Consider the following 24,974-nt stretch of genomic DNA (forward strand, 5'->3'; position numbering starts at 1 on the left):
GAGAACCTCCTGTATCCAGGAGGTTCCGTGGCCCCAACCACCAGTGTAGTTAGCCGTCTACACGAGCGACATTTCCCCAATGTCGTTCCTGGTACCTCAACCCAACCGTCACCCCGAAAAAGATGTCGTGTCTGTAGCAGGAGTGGAATAAGGCGTGACACCCGCTATTTCTGTCCTGACTGTCCGGACCACCCTGCCCTATGCTTTGGAGAGTGTTTCCGGAAGTACCACACACAGGTACACCTAGCATAGGGATCACATCTCACCAGGATAGGCACACAGGGCTATTAGGGCCCATTCACTCACTGCTGCTGCAAACGTCTCCTTTCACATGGGACAAAGTGCATAACGCACTTCGCCACATCTTTGGGCGATTTGCGCTTTGCACATTGACCCATGGGGAAGGAGAGGTTTGTTCTATAAAGGTAAAAAAACAAAAAAAAAAAACAGGTAAGCAAACAGGTTAATGTTTAGTTCCAAAAGTTAAAGTTACATGTTCTGTTCCAAAGTTAATAAAATTATTGCGTTGTGGCCTGTTTTTTTCTTTTTTTTTTTTTTGTCTTTTTACCTTCCAGGTGGACCAACCGATCTACTAGCTGCAGCACCGATGTGCATTCTGACAGAAGCATTGCGCTGCTGTCAGATTACACGCAAGTCGGTGTATGCGGCGCTGCAAGACGGGATTTTCTCCTCTGCAGTGACAGATACGTTTGCCAAGGCATACGAGCTGAGGAGGAGGCGGCGTTCCTATGCTTTGGCAAGCACTTTGTATGTGTGTGTGTATATATATATATATATATATATATATAAATAAAAAAAAATCCCGGTAATGATTTATTCATCCACATCGATTGATGCGAATGGAGAAATCTGGTTTGCCAGGGCATACGAGCTAAGTGGGTATGGATGTAGGGCGGAGCTCCTATGTCCTGGCAGACGCCTTTCCCCTCCATTTTTTTTTTTTGGCAGAGATTTTTTCATCCACATTGATCGATGCGAATGAAGAAATCTGTGCCGTTCATTTTTTTTCTTTCAGCCCAGAGGCTGAACGGAAAAAAAAAATCTCATTACCTGTATGCTCAATATAAGGAGAATAGCAGAAACTCCTAATGCTGGCCATACATGTAATGATTGCGGAGACCCTCAAATGCCAGGGCAGTACAAATACCCCAAGGTATTTGCTGAGGGGCATATTGAGTCCATGAGTCCATGAAAGATTGAAATTTTTGTCCTAAGTTAGCGGAAAGTGAGACTTTGTGAGAAAAAACAAAAAAAAATCAATTTCCGCTAACTTATGCGAAAAAAAAAAAATTTCTTTGAACTTGCCAGGCCCCTCATTGGATACCTTGGGGTGTCTTCTTTCCAAAGTGGGGTCACATGTGGGGTATTTATACTGCCCTGGCTTTTTAGGGGCCCTAAAGCGTGAGAAGAAGTCTGGGATCCAAATGTCTAAAAATGCCCTCCTAAAAGGAATTTGGGCCCCTTTGCGCATCTAGGCTGCAAAAAAGTGTGACACATCTGGTATCGCCGTACTCAGAAGAAGTTGGGGAATGTGTTTTGGGGTGTCATTTTACATATACCCATGCTGGGTGAGATAAATATCTTGGTCAAATGCCAACTTTGTATAAAAAAAATGGGAAAAGTTGTCTTTTGCCAACATATTTCTCTCACCCAGCATGGGTATATGTAAAATGACACCCCAAAACACATTCCCCAACTTCTCCTGAGTATGGCGATACCAGATGTGTCACACTTTTTTGATGCCAAGGTGGGCAAAGGGGCGCATATTCCAAAGTGCACCTTTCGGATTTCACCGGTCATTTTTTACAGATTTTGATTGCAAAGTACTTCTCACACATATGGGCCCCTAAATTGCCAGGGCAGTATAACTACGCCACAAGTGACCCCATTTTGGAAAGAAGACACCCCAAGGTATTCCGTGAGGGGCATGGCGAGTTCCTAGAATTTTTTATTTTTTGTCGCAAGTTAGTGGAATATGAGACTTTGTAAGGAAAAAAGAGAAAAAAAAAAAAAATCATCATTTTCTGCTAACTTGTGACAAAAAATAAAAAATTCTAGGAACTCGCAGTGCCCCTCACGGAATACCTTAGGGTGTCTTCTTTCCAAAATGGGGTCACTTGTGGCGTAGTTATACTGCCCTGGCAATTTAGGGGCCCAAATGTGTGAGAAGTACCTTGCAATCAAAATGTGTAAAAAATGCCCTGCAAAATCTGAAAGGTGCACTTTGGAATATGTGCCCCTTTGCCCACCTTGGCAGCAAAAAAGTGTGACACATCTGGTATCGCCGTACTCAGGAGAAGTTGGGAAATGTGTTTTGGGGTGTCATTTTACATATACCCATGCTGGGTGAGAGAAATATCTTGGCAAACGACAACTTTTCCCATTTTTTTATACAAAGTTGGCATTTGACCAAGATATTTTTCTCACCCAGCATGGGTATATGTAAAATGACACCCCAAAACACATTCCCCAACTTCTCCTGAGTACGGCGATACCACATGTGTGATTTTGGAAAGAAGACACCCCAAGGTATTCTGTGAGGGGCATGGTGAGTTCCTAGAATTTTTTATTTTTTGTCGCAAGTTAGTGGAATATGAGACTTTGTAAGAAAAAATAAAAAAATAAAAAATCATCATCATTTTCCGCTAACTTGTGACAAAAAATAAAAAGTTCTATGAACTCACTATGCCCATCAGCGAATACCTTAGGGTGTCTACTTTCCGAAATGGGGTCATTTGTGGGGTAGTTATACTGTTTGGGCATTGTAGAACCTCAGGAAACATGACAGGTGCTCAGAAAATCAGAGCCGTTTCAAAAAGCGGAAATTCACATTTTTGTACCATAGTTTGTAAATGCTATAACTTTTACCCAAACCATTTTTTTTTTGCCCAAACATTTTTTTTTATCAAAGACATGTAGAACTATAAATTTAGCGAAAAATTTATATATGGATGTCGTTTTTTTTGCAAAATTTCACAGCTGAAAGTGAAAAATTTCATTTTTTTGCAAAAAAATCGTTACATTTTGATTAATAACAAAAAAAGTAAAAATGTCAGCAGCAATAAAATACCACCAAATGAAAGCTCCATTAGTGAGAAGAAAAGGAGGTAAAATTCATTTGGGTGGTAAGTTGCATGACCGAGCGATAAACGGTGAAAGGAGTGTAGTGCCGAAGTGTAAAAAGTGGCCTGGTCATGAAGGGGGTTTCACCTAGCGGGGCTGAAGTGGTTAAAAAGATCTGTCATGAGGTAGAGATGTCACTTACTAAACACCATTTTACATGGGGCAAGGGATGGGAACATATGTTCTAAAAAAAATTGCCGTGTAAGGCTAACTTCACACAAGCAAGTTTTCCGTCCAAATACAATATGATGAACAGGCAGCACCCGGACTAAACCCTCACCCAATCCTTTCAGTGGGTCTGTGCATTGTTTATCACTGATTATCTCTGCATTCAGGAAAAATCACTACATGTTCTATAAACTGATTGGACTTGCATGCAAATCCATCAGTTCTTCCCTGAACAGATCCTGACACAATCCGTATTGTGCGTCTGAAAGAGGCCTAAACGTGCCGCTGATCACCCGATGAATGAGCAAATTTACCGGGTGACTGCATCTTTTATGTGCAAACAAGGATATGTTGCAGGCAAACAATGTACTTGTAGGAGGACGAACAAAAACAGTAGCGATCATTCATCCCCATAGAGAAGGGCTGATTGCTGCATGTGAATTCAGCTTTCCTTTGGATCATTGCTAACCCATAATTGCCCGCACCCCTTTCTTCCCAGAGGAGACTGTATGGCCTATAAATCTCCTCACGCCAATTAAAGGCACTCTCACCCCAAGGAGAGACAGTATTCCCCCTTCCCCCCCAAAATCCTGCCCGTGCATTAGCACACAAAAGGCCTTAAAAGTACATTCTGGTGTGCAAAGAGGCCATGTTTTTGCATGTCAGTTTGTAAGTGCAGTGGAGAAACTGGCTAATGTTTGAACTTACAGCTCATGGAAATGCTGTAGAGCTCCACACATCCAGAAGAGGGCTCTATTTTAGATCCTGAATGCCAAGACAGCTGCGCCCCCACTTTCTAAATTTATATCCCCACTTTGACCAATTGCACAGTATAAAGGAAGAGCTGCATTTGATAGTTACAGGCAAGAAGACGACTTCACAACTAAAACTGATCCTTTAGGACTCATGCACAGAAACATCTGCGCCCTGTAATGCATGGGTCCTGGCTGCATGCCTGCCGTTTGCAGACCCGTTCACTTAAATGGGTACACGATCTGCAACATTCAGCACAGCACAAAAAATAAAAATCATGTCTTTTTTTGTGGTGCAGAGGCACAGACAAAAATACCACGGAAGCCACAGATTGCCTGCAATACAGGCACAGGTCACCCATTCAGGTGCATGAGCCCTTGTTAAGTTACACTGTCGGATAAGCCACCTGTGTCTGCTGGTGACTGCCTTTTTATTATCTGCAATACTGCAGTGAAGAATCTAGAATCATGCCAACAGCACTTCCGGGTCTGGCATCTTGGCGTCACACTATACTTCACAATAAGGCTGCTCAGACACTTGCCGGGTACAGTACTCTGGCAATAATATTGACTTCCCAATCTCAAGAATAGCGCATGACCAAATTTTCAATATAATTACACCTAAATTGCCTTGTATTAGAAAGGCCAATAGGATGTAATGGGTGCTCCTCGTGTATCTTTCTGGAGTTGTGCAGTTTTTCCAATGGGTTCCTTTATAAAAAGATCCCTATGGATCAGATAAAAGCTGGAAATCAAGCAGTACTAGGAGTGTACAACACCCGCCATCTAGAGGCAGGAGACAAGAACAGCAGCAGGTTTCCAACAAAAAACAGGCTAGAAGAAAGTTTTAGAGTCAAAGTTGTGTGTGGACCTTGCGATGGGGGGGGGGGGGGGATCTGTCACCTGTCTGAAAAATGAAGCCGTGATTGCACCCTGATTTCAGCGTTAAATCAAAAGATATCAACCTCACCTCGATTATCACCTTAAGGTTACATGCACACGACCCTTTGTTTTTTGCGGTCCACAAACCGCGGATCCGCAAAAAACAGAAGCCGTCCGTGTGCCTTTTGCAATTTGCGGAATGGAACGGGCGGCCCATTGTAGAAATGCCTATACTTGTCCGCAGAACGGACAAGCTATATATTTTTTTTTGCGGGGCCACGGAACGGAGCAAAGTATGCAGACAGCACACGGAGTTCTGTCCACATCTTTTGCCGCCCCATTGAAGTGAATAGGTCCGCACCATGCAAGAAGTGTGGCTCGGGTGCGGCCCCGAACTACAGTCGTGTGCATGAAGCCTAAAGATGAGGAAGCCTAGTGTATACATGCAATTCCCCTGCAGCAACTTCCCTCTATAACCGATATGAACAAATAGGACATGTGGTTTTGAGACCACTTATAGGGTGCTGCCACAGTTTGTCATGACGGGCCATTCCCTCCCCCCTTCCCAAAAATAAATAAATAAAAATAAATGTATATATAATATTGAAAAACGCATCATTTGGGCAACTTTCTTGTAGCTTTTTGAAAGTAATTTTTGGCCAGTGTTCGAGCACCCAGCGTTAGGGCTCGTTCACACGACCGGTGGTGTCCAGTGCTGTGAACCGCAAATTGCGGTCTGCAATGCACGGGCGCCTTTCGTGGGGCAGGCGCATGGGGATAGCGGACCCATGCTCTATCTTTTTGCAGTGCAGGGGCACAGAACCCCAGGAAGCACTCTGTAGTGCTTCCGTATCCCCGGATTTAGGGACCCATTGAAATGAATGGGTCCACATCCGTGATACGGAATGACAACGGAACGGTGCCAGTGTATTGTGGGATCTGCAAATGCGATCCGCAATACGGGAACAGGACACCAACGGTCGTGTGAACGAGCCCTTACTCGCATGCCTTGCATTTTTAGATGGCAAAGGATGTACACCTCTTGAGTGTGTGAAACTACAAGCTCCTCAGACATTACCTTTGGGAATTTTTTTTATTATTATTGCATTTTAACCGTGTCGAGCCAAAAATCATTTTGGCAATTGGTCTTTATTAAAAGTTTGCAGTAGTTTTTGGGATACAGAAGTAACATTTCATTCAATTTGCAGACTGTCACTTTCAGTTTACACAGATGACGGCTCTCATCTCCTGACATCAAACACCCATTTAAGCTAAATTCTTATCAGTTTGATGACAATTCAGCGATGAGTGTTTGAGGGTAGTAGATCACAAATAAGACAGACACATGAGCCGTCATCTGACAGGACTCAGAGTAAACAGAAAGTGACAATCTATAAAACAGACAAATGTAACTTCTGTATCACAAAAATTTTCAATTGGCAAAATTATTTTTGACCAAAAACTAGTAAATTGCAAAAAAAAAAAAAAAAAAAAAAAATGAATAATCTGCCCCGAAGGTATCCATAGCCTTTCTTACTTCCTCCTCTCCAAAGGGGGTTGTGTCACATCAGCAAATAACTTCTTCTACATAATAAATGCTAATACCAGGCACTTCCTAATGTATTGCGATTATCCATATTGCCTCCTTAGCTGGCTGGATTCATTTTTCCCATCACATTATACACTGCTCGTTTCCATGCTTACGACCACCCTGCAATCCAGCAGTAGTGGCCGTGCTTGCGCACTATAGGAAAAAGCGCCGGCCTCTGATGCTTTTTTTCCTATAGTGTGGTCATAACCATGGAAACGAGCAGTGTATAATGTGATGGAAAAATGAATCCAGCCAGCAAAGGAGGCAATATGGATAATCGCAATACATTAGGAAGTGCCTGGTATTAACTTCATCTACATGATGAATGCTATTTGCTGAAGTGAGACAACACCCTTAAAATTATGCCATGTGTGCAAGAGGAAAATGCTCAGCTCTTGTTCATTTCCGAGACATTTACAATTTATCACCTCAACAGAAAGGACACTTTTTTTTTTACAAAATCGAAAATACTTTATTATTTCTGTGGACAAAGGTAAGTACAGGAATTCATGTTGCTGTGCTCAGCCTTACACACCGTTTTCTATGGACACAAAGTTTGTGCTTCTGAAGCTTAAGTACAGAACACGTTAGCAATGAACAGAGAAAAAAAAAAAAAAAAAAAAAGCGCCTTCAAGACGGTTGCCATGGTTTATAAATACTTAGACTGTTGTTAACACTTTTGCTTCTGACGGCACATTTGGAAAAATAATGTTGAAGACGTTGAAGGGGAGACTGACCAAGTGAAATAACGTACACTTTGTTTGCAGTAACAGTACTCTGAAAACTAATATCTGTCCAAATATTAATTCTGACCAGTTGATCCAAAACCGCCAGCACCTCGCACTGTATCATCAAGGACCTGCAGAGGAAACCATACAAAGCAACAGGTTACTGAATAGCCACCAGTCCTGAGAACGAAGTGTCACAATTTAGAACGTCTACTGGACAATCTGTATTTATCATTACAATCACCAATGCAACAGAAAATCCAGACAAGCATCAGATTTAGGGCCCATTCACACAACCGTATTTTATTTTTTGCAATTTTGCGGATCGGATGCCGAACCAAACTTCAATAGGGCTGCAAAAAATACTGACAGCACGCCGTGTGCTGTCCGCATTCAAATGTCCATTCCATGGCCCCACAAAAAATATAGAATATATCCTATTCTTGACAGCATTTCTATCATAGGGAAGGACGGATCCGCAAACACCGATATGGTCATGTGAATGCACCCCAATGGTGTTACTTACTTTAACTTCCTCGAGAGCTGGGTAGAATATTCGTTCACAAATTAGCTGAGCTACTCTGTCGCCTTTTTTAACTGAAATAAAGTTACAAAAAGGGGAGAAATGTAACATACATTTATTCCAATGTAGCATTAGAACGAAGAAAAACAAGGAAAAAAATGATTTGCATTATTCAGGAAGCTCACTTAGGCTACTTTCACACTAGCGGCAGTACGGATCAGACAGGGTGAACCGCCTGTCGGATCCGTCCTGCCACTAGTGTGAAAGTAGCCTAAGGCCTCTTTCACACTTGCGTTGTCCGGATCCGGCGTGTACTCCACTTGCCGGAATTACACGCCGGATCTGGAAAAACGCAAGTGTACTGAAAGCATTTGAAGACGGATCCGTCTTCAAAATGCTTTCAGTGTTACTATGGCACCCAGGACGCTATTAAAGTCCTGGTTGCCATAGTAGGAGCGGGGAGCGGTATACTTACAGTCCGCGCGGCTTCCGGGGCGCTCCAGAGTGACGTCAGAGTGCCCCATGCGTGTGGATGACGTGCCATGCGATCACGTGATCCATGCGCCTGGGGCGCCCTGACGTCACTCTGGAGCGCCCCGGGAGCCGGACGGATGGTAAGTATACTGCTCCCCCGCTCCACTTTACCATGGCTGCCGGGACTTTAGCGTCCCAGCAGCCATGGTAACCATTGAGAAAAAGCTAAACGTCGGATCCGGCAATGCGCCGAAACGACGTTTAGCTTAAGGCCGGATCCGGATCAATGCCTTTCAATGGGCATTAATTCCGGATCCGGCCTTGCGGCAAGTCTTCAGGATTTTTGGCCGGAGCAAAAAGCGCAGCATGCTGCGGTATTTTCTCCGGCCAAAAAAACGTTCCGTTCCGGAACTGAAGACATCCTGAACAGATTTCACTCCATTCAGAATGCATTAGGATAATCCTGATCAGGATTCTTCCGGCATAGAGCCCCGACGACGGAACTCTATGCCAGAAGACAATAACGCAGGTGTGAAAGAGCCCTAAGGGCGCCTTCACATGTGGCAGAAAATTCTGCGACTGAACATCAGTTTCATTCATTTGAATGGGGCAGCAAGCATCTGGATTTCTGAAAGCCCCATGAAGGTGAATGGAACAGATTTTCAGTTGCAGAATTTTCTGCCACTCATGAAGGTGCCTTTAGGCCCCTTTCACACGAGCGAGTTTTCCATGAGGGTGCAATGTTTGACATGAACGCATAGCACCCGCACTGAATCCTGACCCATTCATTTCAATGGGGCTGTGTACATGAGGCTTTTTTTTTTTCACGCATCAGGTGCAAAATGGTGCGAGTTTCACTGAACGCATCCGGACTTAATCCGTATAGTTTGTGTGAAAGACCTCAGTCCCCAGGATAGGTCCTCAATATCAGATCGGCAATCAGCTGTTTGAAGAGAAAGCACTTATACAAGCACTGCCTTCTCTGTTTGCCTTCTTTAGATCGCAATAACGAGCAGCGCAATTACAAATATGGTGTCTGCATTCACTTGAACAGACAAGAGCCGTATTATAGAAGTGAATAGAGACGCCATAGTTGTAATTATTGATGTTGATGACCTACCCTGAGGGTAGGTCATCAATACTGTATTACTGCACAACTATTCTATACTTTTATTCCACATAATTCTGGAGCATTAGTCCCATAGATGTTTACATTGGGCTGATATTGTGTTATTCCTACTAGAAGCATTTGAACAAATTGTCAACTGGGTGTTACTAGTTGGACGAGCCTACACTAGCGATCAGCAATATTTCGGCACTCCAGCTGCTGTGAAAAACTCCCAGCATGGACACTTTCTTGGTTGTTCTTGTAACTCCTATAGAAATGAAAGGAGGATTCTGGGAGTTGTAGTTTTAGAACGGCTTGAGTGCCGTAGGTTGCTGATCTCTGGCCTACGCTGTCAGGAGTGTCAAGAGACAGACAGTGTAGACACTTTGACAAGGGGAATAGTAATGCCCAGTTTCAAGGATGTAGTGACAGGTTGTGCTTAACGTGAGGTAAAACTCAGATTTTTAGTTCTGTTATATTTTGTTACAGGGAAAAGCTCTTTAGTTTTAATGGCATTAAAGAAATTCCTTTGTCCACACAAACAAATATATAGTAGTAATGATAGCTTAAGCTGGGCTAGTCCCATTGCTTTGCTCAGTTGGAAGAGCAGAACAAAAATAACAAGTAATGGAAGTGGAACAGACCCCACTAAGTATAAGGCAGTCAGTTTGGGTCGCTACTTAAATGGACGAAGGTGATAGCCGTCTGCTAGACAAGACAGCCACTAGTCAGGGAGATAGCAGCCCTTCACGACTAGAGCCTGCAAACAAAATCCTACATTACACAATGGGACATACCAGCAAAAGGCTCCTTTCCAAAATTAAATAATACAACACCAACGTTTCCTCTGTAGTCTTCATCAATGACACCCGCTAAATGGAAAGAAGAGACAAATGATGAGCTGTAAGAGCGGCTAAATACCATTTTCAATAAAGATACAGCAACTTTAAAAACTAACACCCGAAAAATCAGAGGAAAGCTATGTGGAGCAGCCTTCTGCATTGTGTAATAGGGATGGAAAATACAGTGCAGTCATCAGTGGAAAATGCACATTGGTGCTGGCAGGTTAATGTGATGGCCCTCAGATGCAAGCTGTAACTGTGTCAGGGCCTTGGCTCTAATAGCTGCCTACGCCTTCCAGCTGTGGAAGAGAGTACAATGTCACATTGTGCTTCTATTTCTATGGAGGATTCAAAAGGTTTGGAAAGGAAGATAAAATATTGCTGGAAAAGAATAAAATAAAAATATATATATACTAAAATGATAAAATACAAACAAAACTGCCCCACATTAAAATAAACCAAACTTTATTTTCGCAAATGAGTCCATACAGTGTAGTGATGCATCACAGTCTACAATATCCACTGCAGTGCGCCCCGTACTTGCAGGAGCATGCTACGCCAGGTAAGGACAGGGCTCCTGCCTGTACCTGCTCCGCTCAAGCCTGGCACATCAATTCAGGGTGTCCTGCCATGATGGGCTCTGCAGAGATGCGAGTGGAGACTGTGCACTCCGGAGCAGTGATGCGCTGCAGTGAGCACACACGTTGCAGACATGGCTACAGTGTAAAGCACTACAGAAAGGCCTGGTCAGGGGCTCGTTTTGCTAGTAAACCAAAATCAATTAACCCCTTAAGGACTCAGCCCCATTTCACCTTAAGGACTTGTAAGGTAAGGTGACTTGCAAATCTGACCAGTGTCACTTTAAGTGCTGATAACTTTGAAACGCTTTGACTTATCCAGGCCGTTCTGAGATTGTTTTTTCGTCACATATTGTACTTCATGACACTGGTACATGAAGTAAAAAATATTTTTTTTATTCATTTAAAAAAATAGCAAATTTACCAAAAATTTGTAAAAAAAAAGAAGCAAATTTCAAAGTTTCAATTTGTCTACTTCTATAATACATAGTAATACCTCCAAAAATAGTTATTACTTTACATTCCCCATATGTCTACTTCATGTTTGGATCATTGTCATTTTGGGAATGATATTTTATTTTTTGGGGATGTTACAATTTTTCAGAAATTTTCAAAAATCGGGATGAGATGACTTTTATTGGCACTATTTTGGGGTGCGTGTGACTTTTTGAGTGCTTGCTATTACACTTTTTGTGATGTAAGGTGACAAAATTGTTTATTTAGCACAGTTTTTATTTTAAAGGGACACTGACAGGCCCAATAAGCATATTTAGGAGATTATATATATATATATATATATATATATATATATACACATACACACACAGTACAGGTCTTATAAAGTGTATTAAAATCATCTAAGTATCCCCCCTGTCCACCTTATAAATACAGTAAACTGAAGTTTTATAACCTGCTTGAATTGTCTTCAATCTGCCCAAGGGGCGGCGTTTCATCTCCACTTGCGCCCAGCCAGCCTCCCCCAACTGCCATTTTGAAGCGCCGCCCAGCTCCTCAATATTCACTTTGCTGGGCAGCTACTACTGTCCCCGACTTCACAAGATCCGGCACATGCCCAATACAATCCTATGGGCATCGGCCTCCGTCTCATCTTCAGCGCATGCGCCCGGCACCCTCACTGGCCGGGATCACATCGCGCCTGCGTACAGTCTGTATCTTAGAGGCCGCTTCAGCCTCTGCATTATGCGCATGCGCCGGGCACTGTTCAGCGCAGCGCTTCAGAGCAGGGACAGCAGAAGTCGCCCAGCAAAGTGAATATTGATGAACTGGGCGGCGCTTCAAAACGGCAGTTGGGGCGAGGCTGGCTGGGCGCAAGTGGAGATGAAACGCCGCCCCTTGGGCAGATTGAAGACGATTCAAGCTGGTTATAAAACTTCAGTTTACTGTATTTATAAGGTGGACAGGGGGGATACTTAGGTGATTTTAATACACTTTATAAGACCTGTACTGTGAGAGATAGAGCGATAGAGATATATATCTCTCCATCTCTAAATATGCTTATTAGGCCTGTCAGTGTTCCTTTAAAAAAAATTATGGTGTTCATCTGAGGGGTTAGGTCATGTGATATTTTTATATAGCCGGTCAATGCGGACGCGGCGATACCAAATATGTATACTTTTTTTTATTTATGTAAGTTTTACACAATAACAGCTTTTAAAAAAAATATATGATGTTTTAGTGTCTCCATATCCTGAGTCATAGTTTTTGGGGGAATTGTCTCAGGTAGGGGCTCATTTTTTGCGGGATGAGGAGATAGTTAGATTGGTACTATTTTGGTGGGTAAACGCCTTTTTGATCGCTTGCTGTTGTACTTTTTGTGAGGTGACAAAAAATTTTTTTAGCACAGTCACGGCACCCTGTCACAATTAACCCCCTTAAGGGTTTAAAACACATCACAACATTTTTAGGCCATTTCTATGCCTCCCGTGACTCCATATGTTATAGAGTGCCTGCCCATTTACTAATTTAGCATACAGCGCAATAGCGGGTCCCTGCTGTTTCCTACTGAAAAACTAGAAGCGTGCACTTCAGGGTGTGTTTCAGCTCACCCTGACGGGGATTTGGGGAGCTGGAGTGTGTATGTGAAAGCCCCTGTCCTCCTGCATGACAGGAGACAGCTGCCTATTAATTTCTTCTATGTTTCTATAAATAAAAACTAAATTCTTGACATCTGCGTCATTTCTACTAAACTGACTTCCCAGGAGAGTCTTTCTACCTCTCTGGACTCACGTTTAACTCAAGTGGAGGCAAGTGTGGCCGCCCAAAAAGCTATGAACAGACATATGCTGCTCCAGCTTGACGATCAGGAGAATAGGGGGCGCCGCAACAATGTTAAGCTGCGGGGGATCCCTGAAGACATCCAGTCCTCGGAACTGCGCAAAGCGGTGACTTATATCTTTAATACTCTTCTTGACAGACCAGAGAAGTCCGAGATAGAATTGGACAGGGTCCACAGAGTCGCAGGACCTCGACGTGTCAGTGCTTCCAATCCACGAGATGTGTTGTGTCGTGTACACTTCTTCAGGGAAAAGGAAGAGTTGATCCAGAGAGCGTGGAGGCGAGGCACCGTGCCTTTTGTAGGTTCTCAAGTACAGACTCTTCCTGATGTCTCTAGAAGGACTTTGATGATGAGACGTGTTCTGAAGCCGATCCTCCGAACCATCACAGAAGCTGGAGCCACGTATCGTTGGGGACATCCCTTCCATCTGATTGTCCGCAGGAATGGGACTACCTTTGCTCTTCTCTCACCAGATCAGGCTGAGGACTTGTCCCGCTTCCTGGATGTCCCGATAGTCTCATTGCCAAACTGGTGGGACATTCCGGTTCCTGCCTCTTTTGTCCTGGACTCACCTGATCTCCAGGGTGGTAATGGGAATCGGGTTTCCCCTCAGGATGTTCCAAGGGGGAGACGAGATCTTACAACCTGTGCTGTTCCAGATTGACGGGCCTTCGTTGTGGCGTGTAGGCCTCTTCTAGTTTAGTCAGTACTGGGCTCTATCAGGGTCCTAGGGGGATATACCCAAGTACCGATGTCTCACTCTGGCTGAGTGGGCTTAATGTTAATGTTTTATCTTCTAACCAGTTGATTTTTGGTGGGCCAACTAGAAACATTGGATCTTGGCTCAGGGATTGGGAGACATTTGGTTATTCTTTTGCTAAGTGCTCTTCCTCTCTCCAACTAGGTCTGGCGAATCGCATAGTGGGAGTTTGTCCCACAATTTTCTGTGGAGTTTTTTTTTTCTCTGCAGGTTTTGTGTTCCCTCGCTGGATTAGCCGGTTAGGGACTTTTTGTATTGATTTCATTGTCTTGTCTCCCCCCCCCCCCCCCCCTTTTTATCAGCAGATCATGACCATGTCCAAGGTCCAGTTTGCGTCCATTAATGCCAATGGACTGAATACTCCGGAGAAGCGTTCCTCCATTCTCCGGCTCCTGTGGAGTAAGAAAGTTTAGGTAGCCTTTATTCAGGAGACCCATTTTCGCGGGGATGCTATGCCAACGCTTAAATCCCCTAGGTATCCTGATACTTATCATAGTTGCTTCTCAGGGTCAAAATCTAGGGGAGTGAGCATACTCATTGCCAGATCTGTTCCTTGGGAATTTTTAGATGTTCGTACTGATGATAACGGGCGTTTTCTTTTCCTCAAGGGACGTTTGGCGGGGCAGCTCTTTACTCTGGCCAACGTGTACCTACCTAACACTAAACAACTTAAGGCCCTAGCTGGGATACTGACTCGCCTGGAGGATTTTGCAGAGGGTACCCTGTTGGTCGGGGGGGGGAGGGAATCTAAATGTGGCATTAGATCCAGTTGTGGATGTCTCTAGGGGATCTTCCCACCTTTCGCATTCATACCTCCGGGATTTTAAAAAGCTACTACATTCACATCAACTAGTAGATGCATGGCGGGTCGTTAACCCTGAGGTCAAGGACTTCACGTTCTACTCTGCAGTGAGAGATACCTACTCCAGATTAGACTACTTCGTGTTGAGACACTCGGAGGTTTCCCTCCTGGCCTCGTCGGCCATAGATCCGCTGACCTTCTCAGACCACGCGATGCTCCATGTTTCATTGAATTCCCCCTTACCTGCTCCGAAATCTTGGCAGTGGAGATTGAATGAATCCCTATTGCAGGATGTGGTGGTAGCTCAAGAGGTGCATACGGAGATCTCCCATTATTTTGAAACTAACCAAACTGATGATGTGTCACCCATTTCTATTTGGGCGGCTCACAAATGTGTAATCCGAGGTGAATTCATCAAGCATGGAGCTAGACGTAAGAAAGAGAGGGCGGCAGAAATCTCACAAATTTTGGCGGAAATAGTTACCCTGGAACAGGCCCATAAAAAGTCTCACGCGATAGCTGCACACACTTCCCTTCTATTGGCTAGAAGTAAGCTCAAGGAAAAGTTAGATGTTCGTACAAAGACCATTCTAGCTAAAGGTCGCCGTTATTTCTTTGAGTATGGGAATAAAAGTGGTAAACTCCTAGCCAGATTACTTAGAGAGCATAGAGCCAGGAATTATGTTCCCCGTATTGCTGCTCCCAGAGGGCCCCTGCTTAATGACCCCGTCGCGATTGCAGAAACTTTTGCTCAGTATTATCAATCCTTATACAATCTCCCTCAACCTAATAACTCGAGTGAGACTTTACATTCGAAGATGAATCAATACTTGATAGATTCGGGCATGCCGAGACTACCTGCAGACTCCCTTCGGGACTTAGATAGACCGATCTCAGTAGATGAAATAGCGGAGGCTTTGAAAAATATGCAACCCAATAAGGCCCCGGGTCCGGATGGTCTTCCGGCATCCTATTATAAGAGATTCATACCACTACTCCAGACCCCACTAGCTAAGGCTCAACTCTCTTAGCACAGGATGTTCTCTCCCTGCTGACATGTCACATGCTCATATCACAGTGATACACAAGGAAGGGAAGGATCCCACACTTTGTGGCAACTATCGTCCCATTTCATTATTGAATGTGGACCTTAAGTTGTTCGCAAAAATTTTGGCCACTCGGATGGTTCCTCTGCTTTCGGATCTTATACACAATGATCAGGTGGGTTTCATTCCGTCTCGTGAGGCGAGGGATAATACCACTAAGGTTCTTAACCTGATTCATCTTGCCGGGATCCGTGATACCCCACTCTGTCTTCTATCCACGGATGCGGAAAAGGCTTTTGACAGAGTGGGCTGGCCTTGGTTGTTCACAGTGCTGCGACATCTTGGCATCACCGGTCCTCTGGCATCATGGATAAGAGCTTTATATGAGTCTCCCTCGGCGTCCGCAAAGGTGAATGGGGTTTTTTCCCCGTCCTTCGCGATACGGAATGGGACCCGCCAGGGGTGTCCCCTCTCCCCGCTGATCTTTGTTCTTACCCTTGAGCCGCTCCTAAGGACAATCCGACAGAACCCGAATATATCGGGACTCTCGGTGGAGGGTAAAGAATTTAAGATAGCGGCATATGCAGACGACCTGTTGTTTACTTTAACCAATCCCAAGACTTCCTTCCCGAATTTGATGGCGGAATTCCATACGTTTCATGGTCTCTCGAATCTGAAGATTAACTTTCAGAAATCGGAGGCCTTGAATGTCTCCCTTCCTGCTACGCTTGTGGCCGACCTAGTGGCCTCATTCCCTTTCAAGTGGGCTTCTGGGGCAGTGAAATACTTAGGTACATATATCCCCACAGATCTGAAAGAGGTGTATCACAGAAACTTTATCCCTCTCCGGGATCGGATTAGGGAAGATCTTAAGAAATGGTCGAAAGGGCTGCACACATGGTTTGGCAGATGCGCCATTTTCAAAATGAATATTCTCCCACGAGTGTTGTACCTCTTTCAGACCCTTCCTATCAAACTACCCGCTAGCTTTTTTAACAAGATGCATGGAGACATATTTAGGTTCATTTGGGCGAAGGGTAGCCCGAGACTTGCCAGATCTCTCTTACACGTACCGAGGGACAAAGGAGGACTAGGAGTACCTGACTTACGTAAATACCATTCAGCTTCCCTGCTTCAGAGGATAGTGGATTGGTGTAGGCATTCACAGCTCAAGCAGTGGGTATCAATTGAACAACTATGCTCGAACTGCCCATTAGGGTCCCTACCTTGGGTGACTGTTAAACTACCTTCAGCCCTAGCTAACCATCTCACAATAGGACCCACTATCTCACAGTTCCATAGAATTAGAGATAATCCTCTGATCTCCCCCTGACCTTTATTTCCCATCTTGGGGAATCCCACTTTCCCAGCGGGATGTAAGGGTGGTCCGTTCTTGCAGTGGAGAATTAATGGTAGGTCCCGAGCTCCCTTCTTCAGAACCTCAGGTAGATGGCGCTCTTATGACGAGATCCTAAGTATAACAGATCCCTGCTCTTTGGGCTTCTGGAGAGCTAGGCAGTTGACGCACTCTCTCTCTCTTCTATTCCGAACTCTACGGGATATGATAGGGCTCTCACATCGTTTGAGAAAATTTGTGTTGGGGTAGGCGCCTATAGACATTCCCTTTCTGAATGTTATCAGTCTTTGATAGCTCCTCGTCAGGACTACCTTCCTCCGTTTGTGGCTAAATGGTCACAAGACCTAGGTGTTAACATCCCCCCCGACCACTGGTTAAAACTCTTCGCTCTACTGTACAGGGCATCCATAGCGAGTAGGTTCCAAGAGGCGGGATACAAGATAATGTCCAGGTGGTACTACGTTCCAACCAGATTGCAGAAAATGTTCCCGTCGGCGTCTCCTAATTGCTGGCGCTGTGACTCCGGTATGGGCTCCATGCTACACATTTTCTGGGAGTGCCCAAAAATTCGTCCTTTTTGGCAGATGGTCCATAAGACCCTGTCTTCAATTTTCCGACTTACGATTCCATTCACCCCTGGTTTCTTTTTATTATTTTTCTCGGATCTGCCAATGAGTGTGCTCCGGAAGTCCTGTCTGTGCTCCCTGGTGATAGCGGCTAGGTCTTGTATCCCCGCGAGATGGAAACTCTCGGTGCCTCCGACGGTTGGGTTTTGGATCCAAAAGGTAGAGGAGATCCGGAGAATGGAGGAACTTACCGCTCAGCTGAGAGCCAAACATAAAGCCTTTCTTGATTCATGGGCTCCCTGGTTTTCTTTTCAGGAGTCTCAGGACCTTCAGGTCTGATTGGTGGATTCCACTTGATACTTTTTATTTACTCCGTATGTGATATCCTCTCCCTTCCCCTTTAATGTCTACTGTTTGTGTGTATTGTCATCCTTCTCCTGTTGTTATTGCTTAAGGTCGCTTTTCCTAGTCTGTGTCCATTTAGGCATCTCGCTCATTCTGGGAATTTTCGATATGAGGCTAGGATGTTGTCCATATCTGGTTTGTCTCCTTTTTATTTTTATGGGCCAGTTATAAAGGGTCCTTGCTTGGGCGAGGTGCCTTTCATTATGCCACAAGATATTATTATGGGAATTGTCGTTTGGTGTAATTTTATTTTTGTGCTATATTTTTGTTACGAGGATTGTATGTCCTTACGAATGCATATTTGGACTTTGATATTTGCCTAAATAAAGAATTTAAAAAAAACAACTAAATTCAACATTTTTTTTCTTCACTATTTCACTCCATTAAAAAAAAAAAAAAAAAAAAAAAACCCGCTTCCCACCACATTAAAAACAAGCCATCATACTATATGAACAGAAAAAAAGAAAAAAAGTTAAATAGCATGGTCATGAAAGTGTTTTATGTAATGTTTTTGTCGCCGTTTTCAATGTGGCTGCTCTTTTCATAGGCGAGGCCACTTTTACATTTGCAAAAGAAGCTCTACGGCATAAAATGCCAGGAATCGGACGGACAAAAAAAAAATAAAAAAAATAAAAAATAAAAAGTTGTGTGCTGTTGGTTTTTGTCCAGCCAAATGGCACATTTGCCAGGGAGCAACTGGCCCGCTAGACCCCATTATAGTCAATGGAATCGGCGGGCATTCCAGTAACATGTTTAATTTACACACTTCACATGCAGTTTTCCCAGTGTGGTCAGACCCTCCCCACACAAAGACCTCATTAGCTACTGCGCGGTTGTCAGTTTGGAGGCACTTGTCGGCGCCTCTATGCAGTTAGTCCTTAGAAACCTATAGCCTGCGGTACACAAAGTCGTGAAGAGAACACGTTCTACTACTCATTTAACTCTTTCAGGGCCAAGGGATTCAGGTGCCCAATTACCCCCAGGAAACTTTCACGTTTTAAAGTGGCTCATTTTAAAAATGATCTTAACCAGAATTGACCGACTATAATGCAGCTGAACAGGAAAAGAAACGGCCACAGCAGGAAGAGCCCGCATTACATGGCGGCATCAGAGTCCTATGTAAAAGAGCTCCCCTCCACAGGTTAGCACCAGTCTCCAAGGCCTGGAGAACCTTTAAGGATGGAATTTTTGAAGCCAGTCTGTTACCATCATTTGTACTAAATTTGCTAAATTTGGCACATCGATTTTGTGACTTTCTTCTACACCGTCCTCACACATCCAGCATATTGACAGCCCACACATCCACTTTAACATTTTTATATTTTTACATGTATTACCTCCAACATCAATGAAGTTTTTAGCTGCCAAACCAGATCGTGGAGCTAAAACAAGTGGAAAAGGTAAATTAGTACATCTGACACAGGTAAAACACTCGCCATTGCACTGGCCATAACCATCTGCACTGCAAACTACTAAAGAGCATCTACTATAACCTTAAAGGGATCCTGTCATGTGGATATTTGATTATAATCTAACTAATTATATACAATCATTAACTACTAAAAAGTACCTTAGATGTATTCACTTACTGGTGTGACAGATGGTTACCTCATAATATACACACACAAAGATGCCGCATGCCAATCAGCTGATTTGAGTCCGGCGTGATGTCATTGAGTCCAGCGAATATATTAAATTCAGAGCTATAGCCACTCCCCCGCCCACCTGCTGCTGATTCATATGGAAAATAACTGTCAATCAGCAGCAGGTGGGCGGGGAGAGTTAGGAGCTCATAAATATTCAGGACTCATCATTATCAGCTGGAGCTTTTCAATACAAGATGTTGGCAAATTGACTGGGTCAATTAAAGAAAGTGACCCAGCATTTTGCTAAGAGAATCAGTCACTTATTTATGTTGCCCTTAGTTAGGACACCATAAAACTGGTGACAGGTTCCCTTTAAGGCCTCTTTCACACGGGCGTCATGTTTTTGGTCCGGATAAGATACGGGTGCGTCGCGGGAAATTGCACGATTTTTCCACGTGAGAGCAAAACATTTTAATGCGTTTTGCAGGCGCGTGAGAAAAAAAAAAAAAAAAAAATCAGCATGTTTGGTACCCAAACTCGAACTTCTTCACAGGAGTTTGGGTTTGGTGTTGTGTAGATTGTATTATTTTCCCTTATAACAACATGGTTATAAGAGAAAATAATAGCATTCCGAATACAGAATGCATAGTACAATAGGGCTGGAGGGGTTCCGACAGCGACCGTGTAGAGGCGGACACCAAAACGCTGCTTGCAGCGTTTTGGTGTCCGTCTGGCGGTGCGGAGCCATACGGATCCGTCCTGACTTACAATGTAAGTCAACGGGGATGGATCCGTCTACATTGACACAATATTGCTGCAATTGTAAACGGATCCGTCCACAATTGACTTTCAATGTAAAGTCAGGACGGATCTGTTTGACCTACACTTTTTTTTGACTGAGTAATGCAGACGGATCCGTACTGACCGGATACCATCGTTTGCATTTATAGGTGCGGATCAGTCTGTGCAGATACCAGACGGATCCGCACCTAGTGCTGGTGTGAAAGTAGCCTAAGCAGATAACTGCAGTAAACTGATCCATACAGACCAAGAAGTGGTGCCTTCTAGTGGTCAATGTGGAAACTGCAGGATTTTATTTTTTCTGTTTAAATATATGGAATACAAGGAACATTAAAAACATCAAAAATTATTTAAAAATACGTAAAACGTGATATAAAACAGGTCATTTTCTGATGACATTTCCTTTAACGTGTGGGTATTTTATATGCGTGGTATCGAGTATCCCAATATTTTTTCTTGACATTGTATCAAAGTTTTGGTATTGTGACAACTCTTATGTGTACTATATTTTACTCATGTTTCCTGTAATAACAGGACCGGAAAAGCAGAAAAGGGCAATTTCTCTTTACTTAAAATATTAAATTTTTCGAAAACCATTTTTGAAATTCCCAGGGGGAGCTCTGAGCTTATAGTCCGATTGCTAGTACAATACTTCTATATTGCAGTGTATTTTACCTGCAAGTTTCAGGCCTCATGCACACGACCATATCCGAATCACATTTTTTTGTACCTTGCACACGGACCCATTTATTTCTAAGGGTCCTCCCCCCTCAAAAAAATGAAATGGACAGCACATGGACATCTATATGTCCATTTCTAAAATTACAGAAAGTGTCCCATTTTCCTCTGCACCGTGGGCAAGAGTAGTACCAGTAATGGGCGTGAAAAACATATGGATTGCACTGTAAATTACAAACAATACGGACACGGTCATGTGCATTAAAGGGAACCTGTCACCGGGATTTTGGGTATAGAGCTGAGAACATGGGTTGCTAGATGGCCGCTAGCACATCCGCAATACCCAGTCCCCATAGCTCTGTGTGCTTTTATTGTGTAAAAAAAAAAAAAAAAAAAAAAAAAAAAACACGACTTGAAAATATGACTCTTCTCTGGTCACACAAGTAAGATATGACTCTTGTTAATTTGCATATGTATCAAATCGGGTTTTTTACACAATAAAAGCACACAGAGCTATGGGGACTGGATATTGCGGATGTGCTAGCGGCCATCTAGCAACCCATGTCCTCAGCTCTATACCCAAAATCCCAGTGACAGGTTCCCTTTAAGCCTTACACTGACAGTCCTCCTGTCAGGCCCTGCCTCTGGCAGCGTCTAACTTGGCTTCCATACGTGGCAAGCTCAAGGGTCTTTGTGACAATGGCACGGCCACCCTTCATACTCAGACCCGACCACAGATGCTGTGGTCCCACTTGACAACCCTACAGAAAACCACCCATGAACTTACCGACTCTCCCATAGCATCCACTGGGGACCGCGATCTGAATGTCAGTTTTCACGATAGCTTTATCTTGAGGACCAATCTCGTAATCGTAGGCGCTAACGTACGGAAGGAAAGAGAGGAAAGTGTTCTATGAGCAGACGTGCATACAGCAGCTGATTTTCCCACAAGTTACAGATTTCATTGGGGGTTGTCACCTTTGCCCCGTACTGGATTAAATCCGTGGTGAGATTTTATGCCGACAGGAGCTCATTATCTCCATTTACCAGCAGATGGGGACAAGCGATTCGCCTGGGGAAGGGACGAGCGAACTTGTAGAACCTCGGGTTCGTCCGGTTAAGCCAAACTTCAGGATCTAAACTTGATCCGGAACCCCACTGACATCAGCGGAGACCTGAACTTCACTTTAATATTTTCCGTTATCTGAAGATAATTGCATTCTTAAGACAGAATGCAAAACAATATGGCCATTTAGGGGTTAAAACAATTACCCTCACCTCATCCAGTTGATTGCGCTTCTTCTATCTTCACTGAACAGGACCTGTGATATGCGGGATGACATCACGATGAGGGAGAGCGCGGTGACGTCATCGTGCACATGGCAGGTCCTGATCAGTGAAGGTCAGGGGTTCACTCATCTCTAGTCCAGGGTTATTCACACGACCGTATGTATTTTGCAGTCCGCAAAAAAATACAGATGACATCCATGTTGCATCCGTTTTTCTGAGAACCCACCGTAACTATGCCTGTCCTTGTGCGCAAAACGGACACGTTCTATCTTTTTCGGGGGACTAAAGAAAGGACATAGATGCACGTGGTCATTTTCGTGGCCCCACTGAAATTAATGTCCGATCTGCAAAAGACGCGGATAGGATGCAGACCTAAAATACAGTCGTGTGAATGGGGCCTTATACCAGCGCTCATCCCCAGTCACTGGGACTATAAGACTCCAGCAGCTACCAGGGGCCAAACGTGGTAGGGACACCCTGTAATGTGACCACAGCCGTCTAATGGCTCCAGATTGGGTGCAGAGTGCCCCATTTACTAAAGCAGCGGTAAATCCCTGTGCACATTATGCACTAGCCCCGGTATATAATATATAGACTGTGACGCCTCACCTGTACAGGTCGTAGCCCGCCGCCCGGGCCGAGCCTCTGGTAGGAGTGGAAGCATGCTCCGACAGCTTGGCGAAGCGCAGGACCGGGGGGCAGCTCTCGCTACCGTCTTCCTTTGGCCGTTTTGCGGGAGATGAAGGCACAGGGGTGAGCGGCATGGTGGCTGCAGGACACGCTAAAATCCAACAAGCCCGCCGAATAATAAAAAGCCCGCCAAATTTACGTCAGCCCTGACCAACGTCATTTCCACACAACCCCCTGCCCCGTACACTGTACTGTGCACTACTGCAGGACTACGACTCCCACAGCGCTCTCCTAACATTATTACAAGCGAGCGCCGTGACTTGATGAGACTTGTAGTCTCCGGTGTAGCCTCTAATATGTCGGTAGCGGCTGCAGCAGGAATACATTTTACCTTGCTTGGTGTACGCCCGAAAAGGGTGAGTCGGGCGGCGGGCTGCTCTCCACCAGCCACAGCGCAGCCGCCCTGAGATCCGACCCAGTGTGGCCGCCGCCATGATGCCCAGATCCGTGCGAGACATGTGACAGGAATACACACCGCTCCCCCCACAGGGAGGGCTGTGACTGCGGGCTCTGGGCATGTTGGGTTAGGTTCACACTTAGCCTTATCCTCACCACAAACGCACGCAGAACTCCCCCTATTGACTGCAATAGGGAATCTGCTTGTTAAACCATTCCGCAGAGGAACACTGAATCAGGCCTCATGCACACCGACCGTATGTATTTTGCAGTCCACAAAACCCGGATCCTTAAAAAATACACACGACCTCTGTGTGCATTGCGTATTTTGTGGAACGGACAAGCCGGCCCTTCATAGAACACTGCTATCCTTGTCTGTAATGCGGCCAATAATAGGACATGTTCTATCTTTTTGCGGAATGCACAAGGAGTAACTTCTGCTTTTTTTGCGGACCCATTGAAATAAATGATTCCACATAGGATCCTAAAAAAAAAAAACTGAACGGGCACAGAAAAAAAATACGTTTGTGTGCATGATCCCTAACAATGCCCGTCCTTGTCTGCAAAACGGAGAAGAATAGGACATGTTCTACTTTTTTTGCGGAACGGACATGCAGACATACAGAAATGGAATGCACACAGAGACATTTCCGCTTATTTTGTGGACCATTGAAGTGAATGATTCCGCATATGGGCTGCAAAAAAACGCAACGGACACGGAAAGAAAATGCGGTTGTGTGCATGAGCCCTTACATGCAGAAAATGATCACGGACACGAGTGGACACCCGCCGCTGCTTCATGAGGCGAATGTCCACACACTGTGCCAAGAAGGAACATATCCCTCCTTGGCGCAGTTGCAGCTTTAAACCGCCCGCCCGTGAACTGCATTGCTGGTTCCCATTGAAATTAATGGGAAGCAAACACCACGCAGCCAACTCCGGAATTTTGGTGTCCGCGCCAACGGAAAGTTCCATTGTGTGAACAGCTCATTACAGTGCATTACAATGCATTGGTACTGGCAGCTACGGAAGCTCAGGAGATCCAGTCCTACAGCACTATACAAATGTATTGTGCTGTATTGAAACAGAGATCAGACCCTGAAATCTTAAAGTCCCATAGTGGGACAAAAAAATAAAGTTAAAAAAGAAGTTAAAAAAAATTAATGTTTCAAGTAAAAGAAAAAGCGGCCTTTTCCCAAAATAAAATAAAAAAAATTGGGGAAAAAAAAAGAAAAGTAGACCTATTAGGAATCAACGCCTCCATATCGATCGGCTCTATAAAAATATCACATGACCTAACCCCTCAGCTGAACACCCAAAATAGTAGCAATCTAACCGTCACCTGATCCCGCAAAAAGTGAGCTCCTACCTTAGACAATCGCCCCAAAAATAAAAAAAACTATGGCTCTCAGACTATGGAGACATTAAAACATGATTTTTTTTTGTTTCAAACATGCTTATATTGTGTTAAATGTAAAAAAAAAAGTATACATGTTAGGTATCGCCGCATC

At 44.2% G+C, this 24,974-nt stretch overlaps 1 protein-coding gene across 1 annotated transcript; it reads right to left on the reverse strand.

Annotated features, from left to right (window-relative positions):
- Positions 1–6,982: 6,982 nt before the first annotated feature.
- DUT (deoxyuridine triphosphatase) lies at positions 6,983–23,509 on the reverse strand. The gene is made up of 7 exons (XM_044283267.1): positions 23,399–23,509; positions 22,987–23,158; positions 21,875–21,966; positions 19,360–19,404; positions 10,168–10,242; positions 7,792–7,862; positions 6,983–7,396 (listed from the first exon to the last, which is right to left on the reverse strand). Exons 1-7 carry the CDS (start codon positions 23,499–23,501, stop codon positions 7,340–7,342), a joined length of 615 nt encoding a protein of 204 aa, XP_044139202.1. The 5' UTR covers positions 23,502–23,509; the 3' UTR covers positions 6,983–7,339.
- Between the last annotated feature and the right edge of the window lie 1,465 nt (positions 23,510–24,974).

This window comes from Bufo gargarizans, chromosome 2 (assembly GCF_014858855.1).
Source record: "Bufo gargarizans isolate SCDJY-AF-19 chromosome 2, ASM1485885v1, whole genome shotgun sequence".
NCBI classification, from domain to species: domain Eukaryota; kingdom Metazoa; phylum Chordata; class Amphibia; order Anura; family Bufonidae; genus Bufo; species Bufo gargarizans.

Bases quoted from the DNA above. Each gene is read 5' to 3' on its own strand.
- DUT (XM_044283267.1), bottom strand. From the start codon at position 23,501: ATGGCGGCGGCCACACTGGGTCGGATCTCAGGGCGGCTGCGCTGTGGC. The intron at 10,243-19,359 runs GTAATACATGTA...CTTTCCATTTAG, and splicing joins AAACTTCATTGATGTTGGAG to CGGGTGTCATTGATGAAGAC. The intron at 7,397-7,791 runs GTAAGTAACACC...TTTCCTCTGCAG, and splicing joins CAGCTCTCGAGGAAGTTAAA to GTCCTTGATGATACAGTGCG.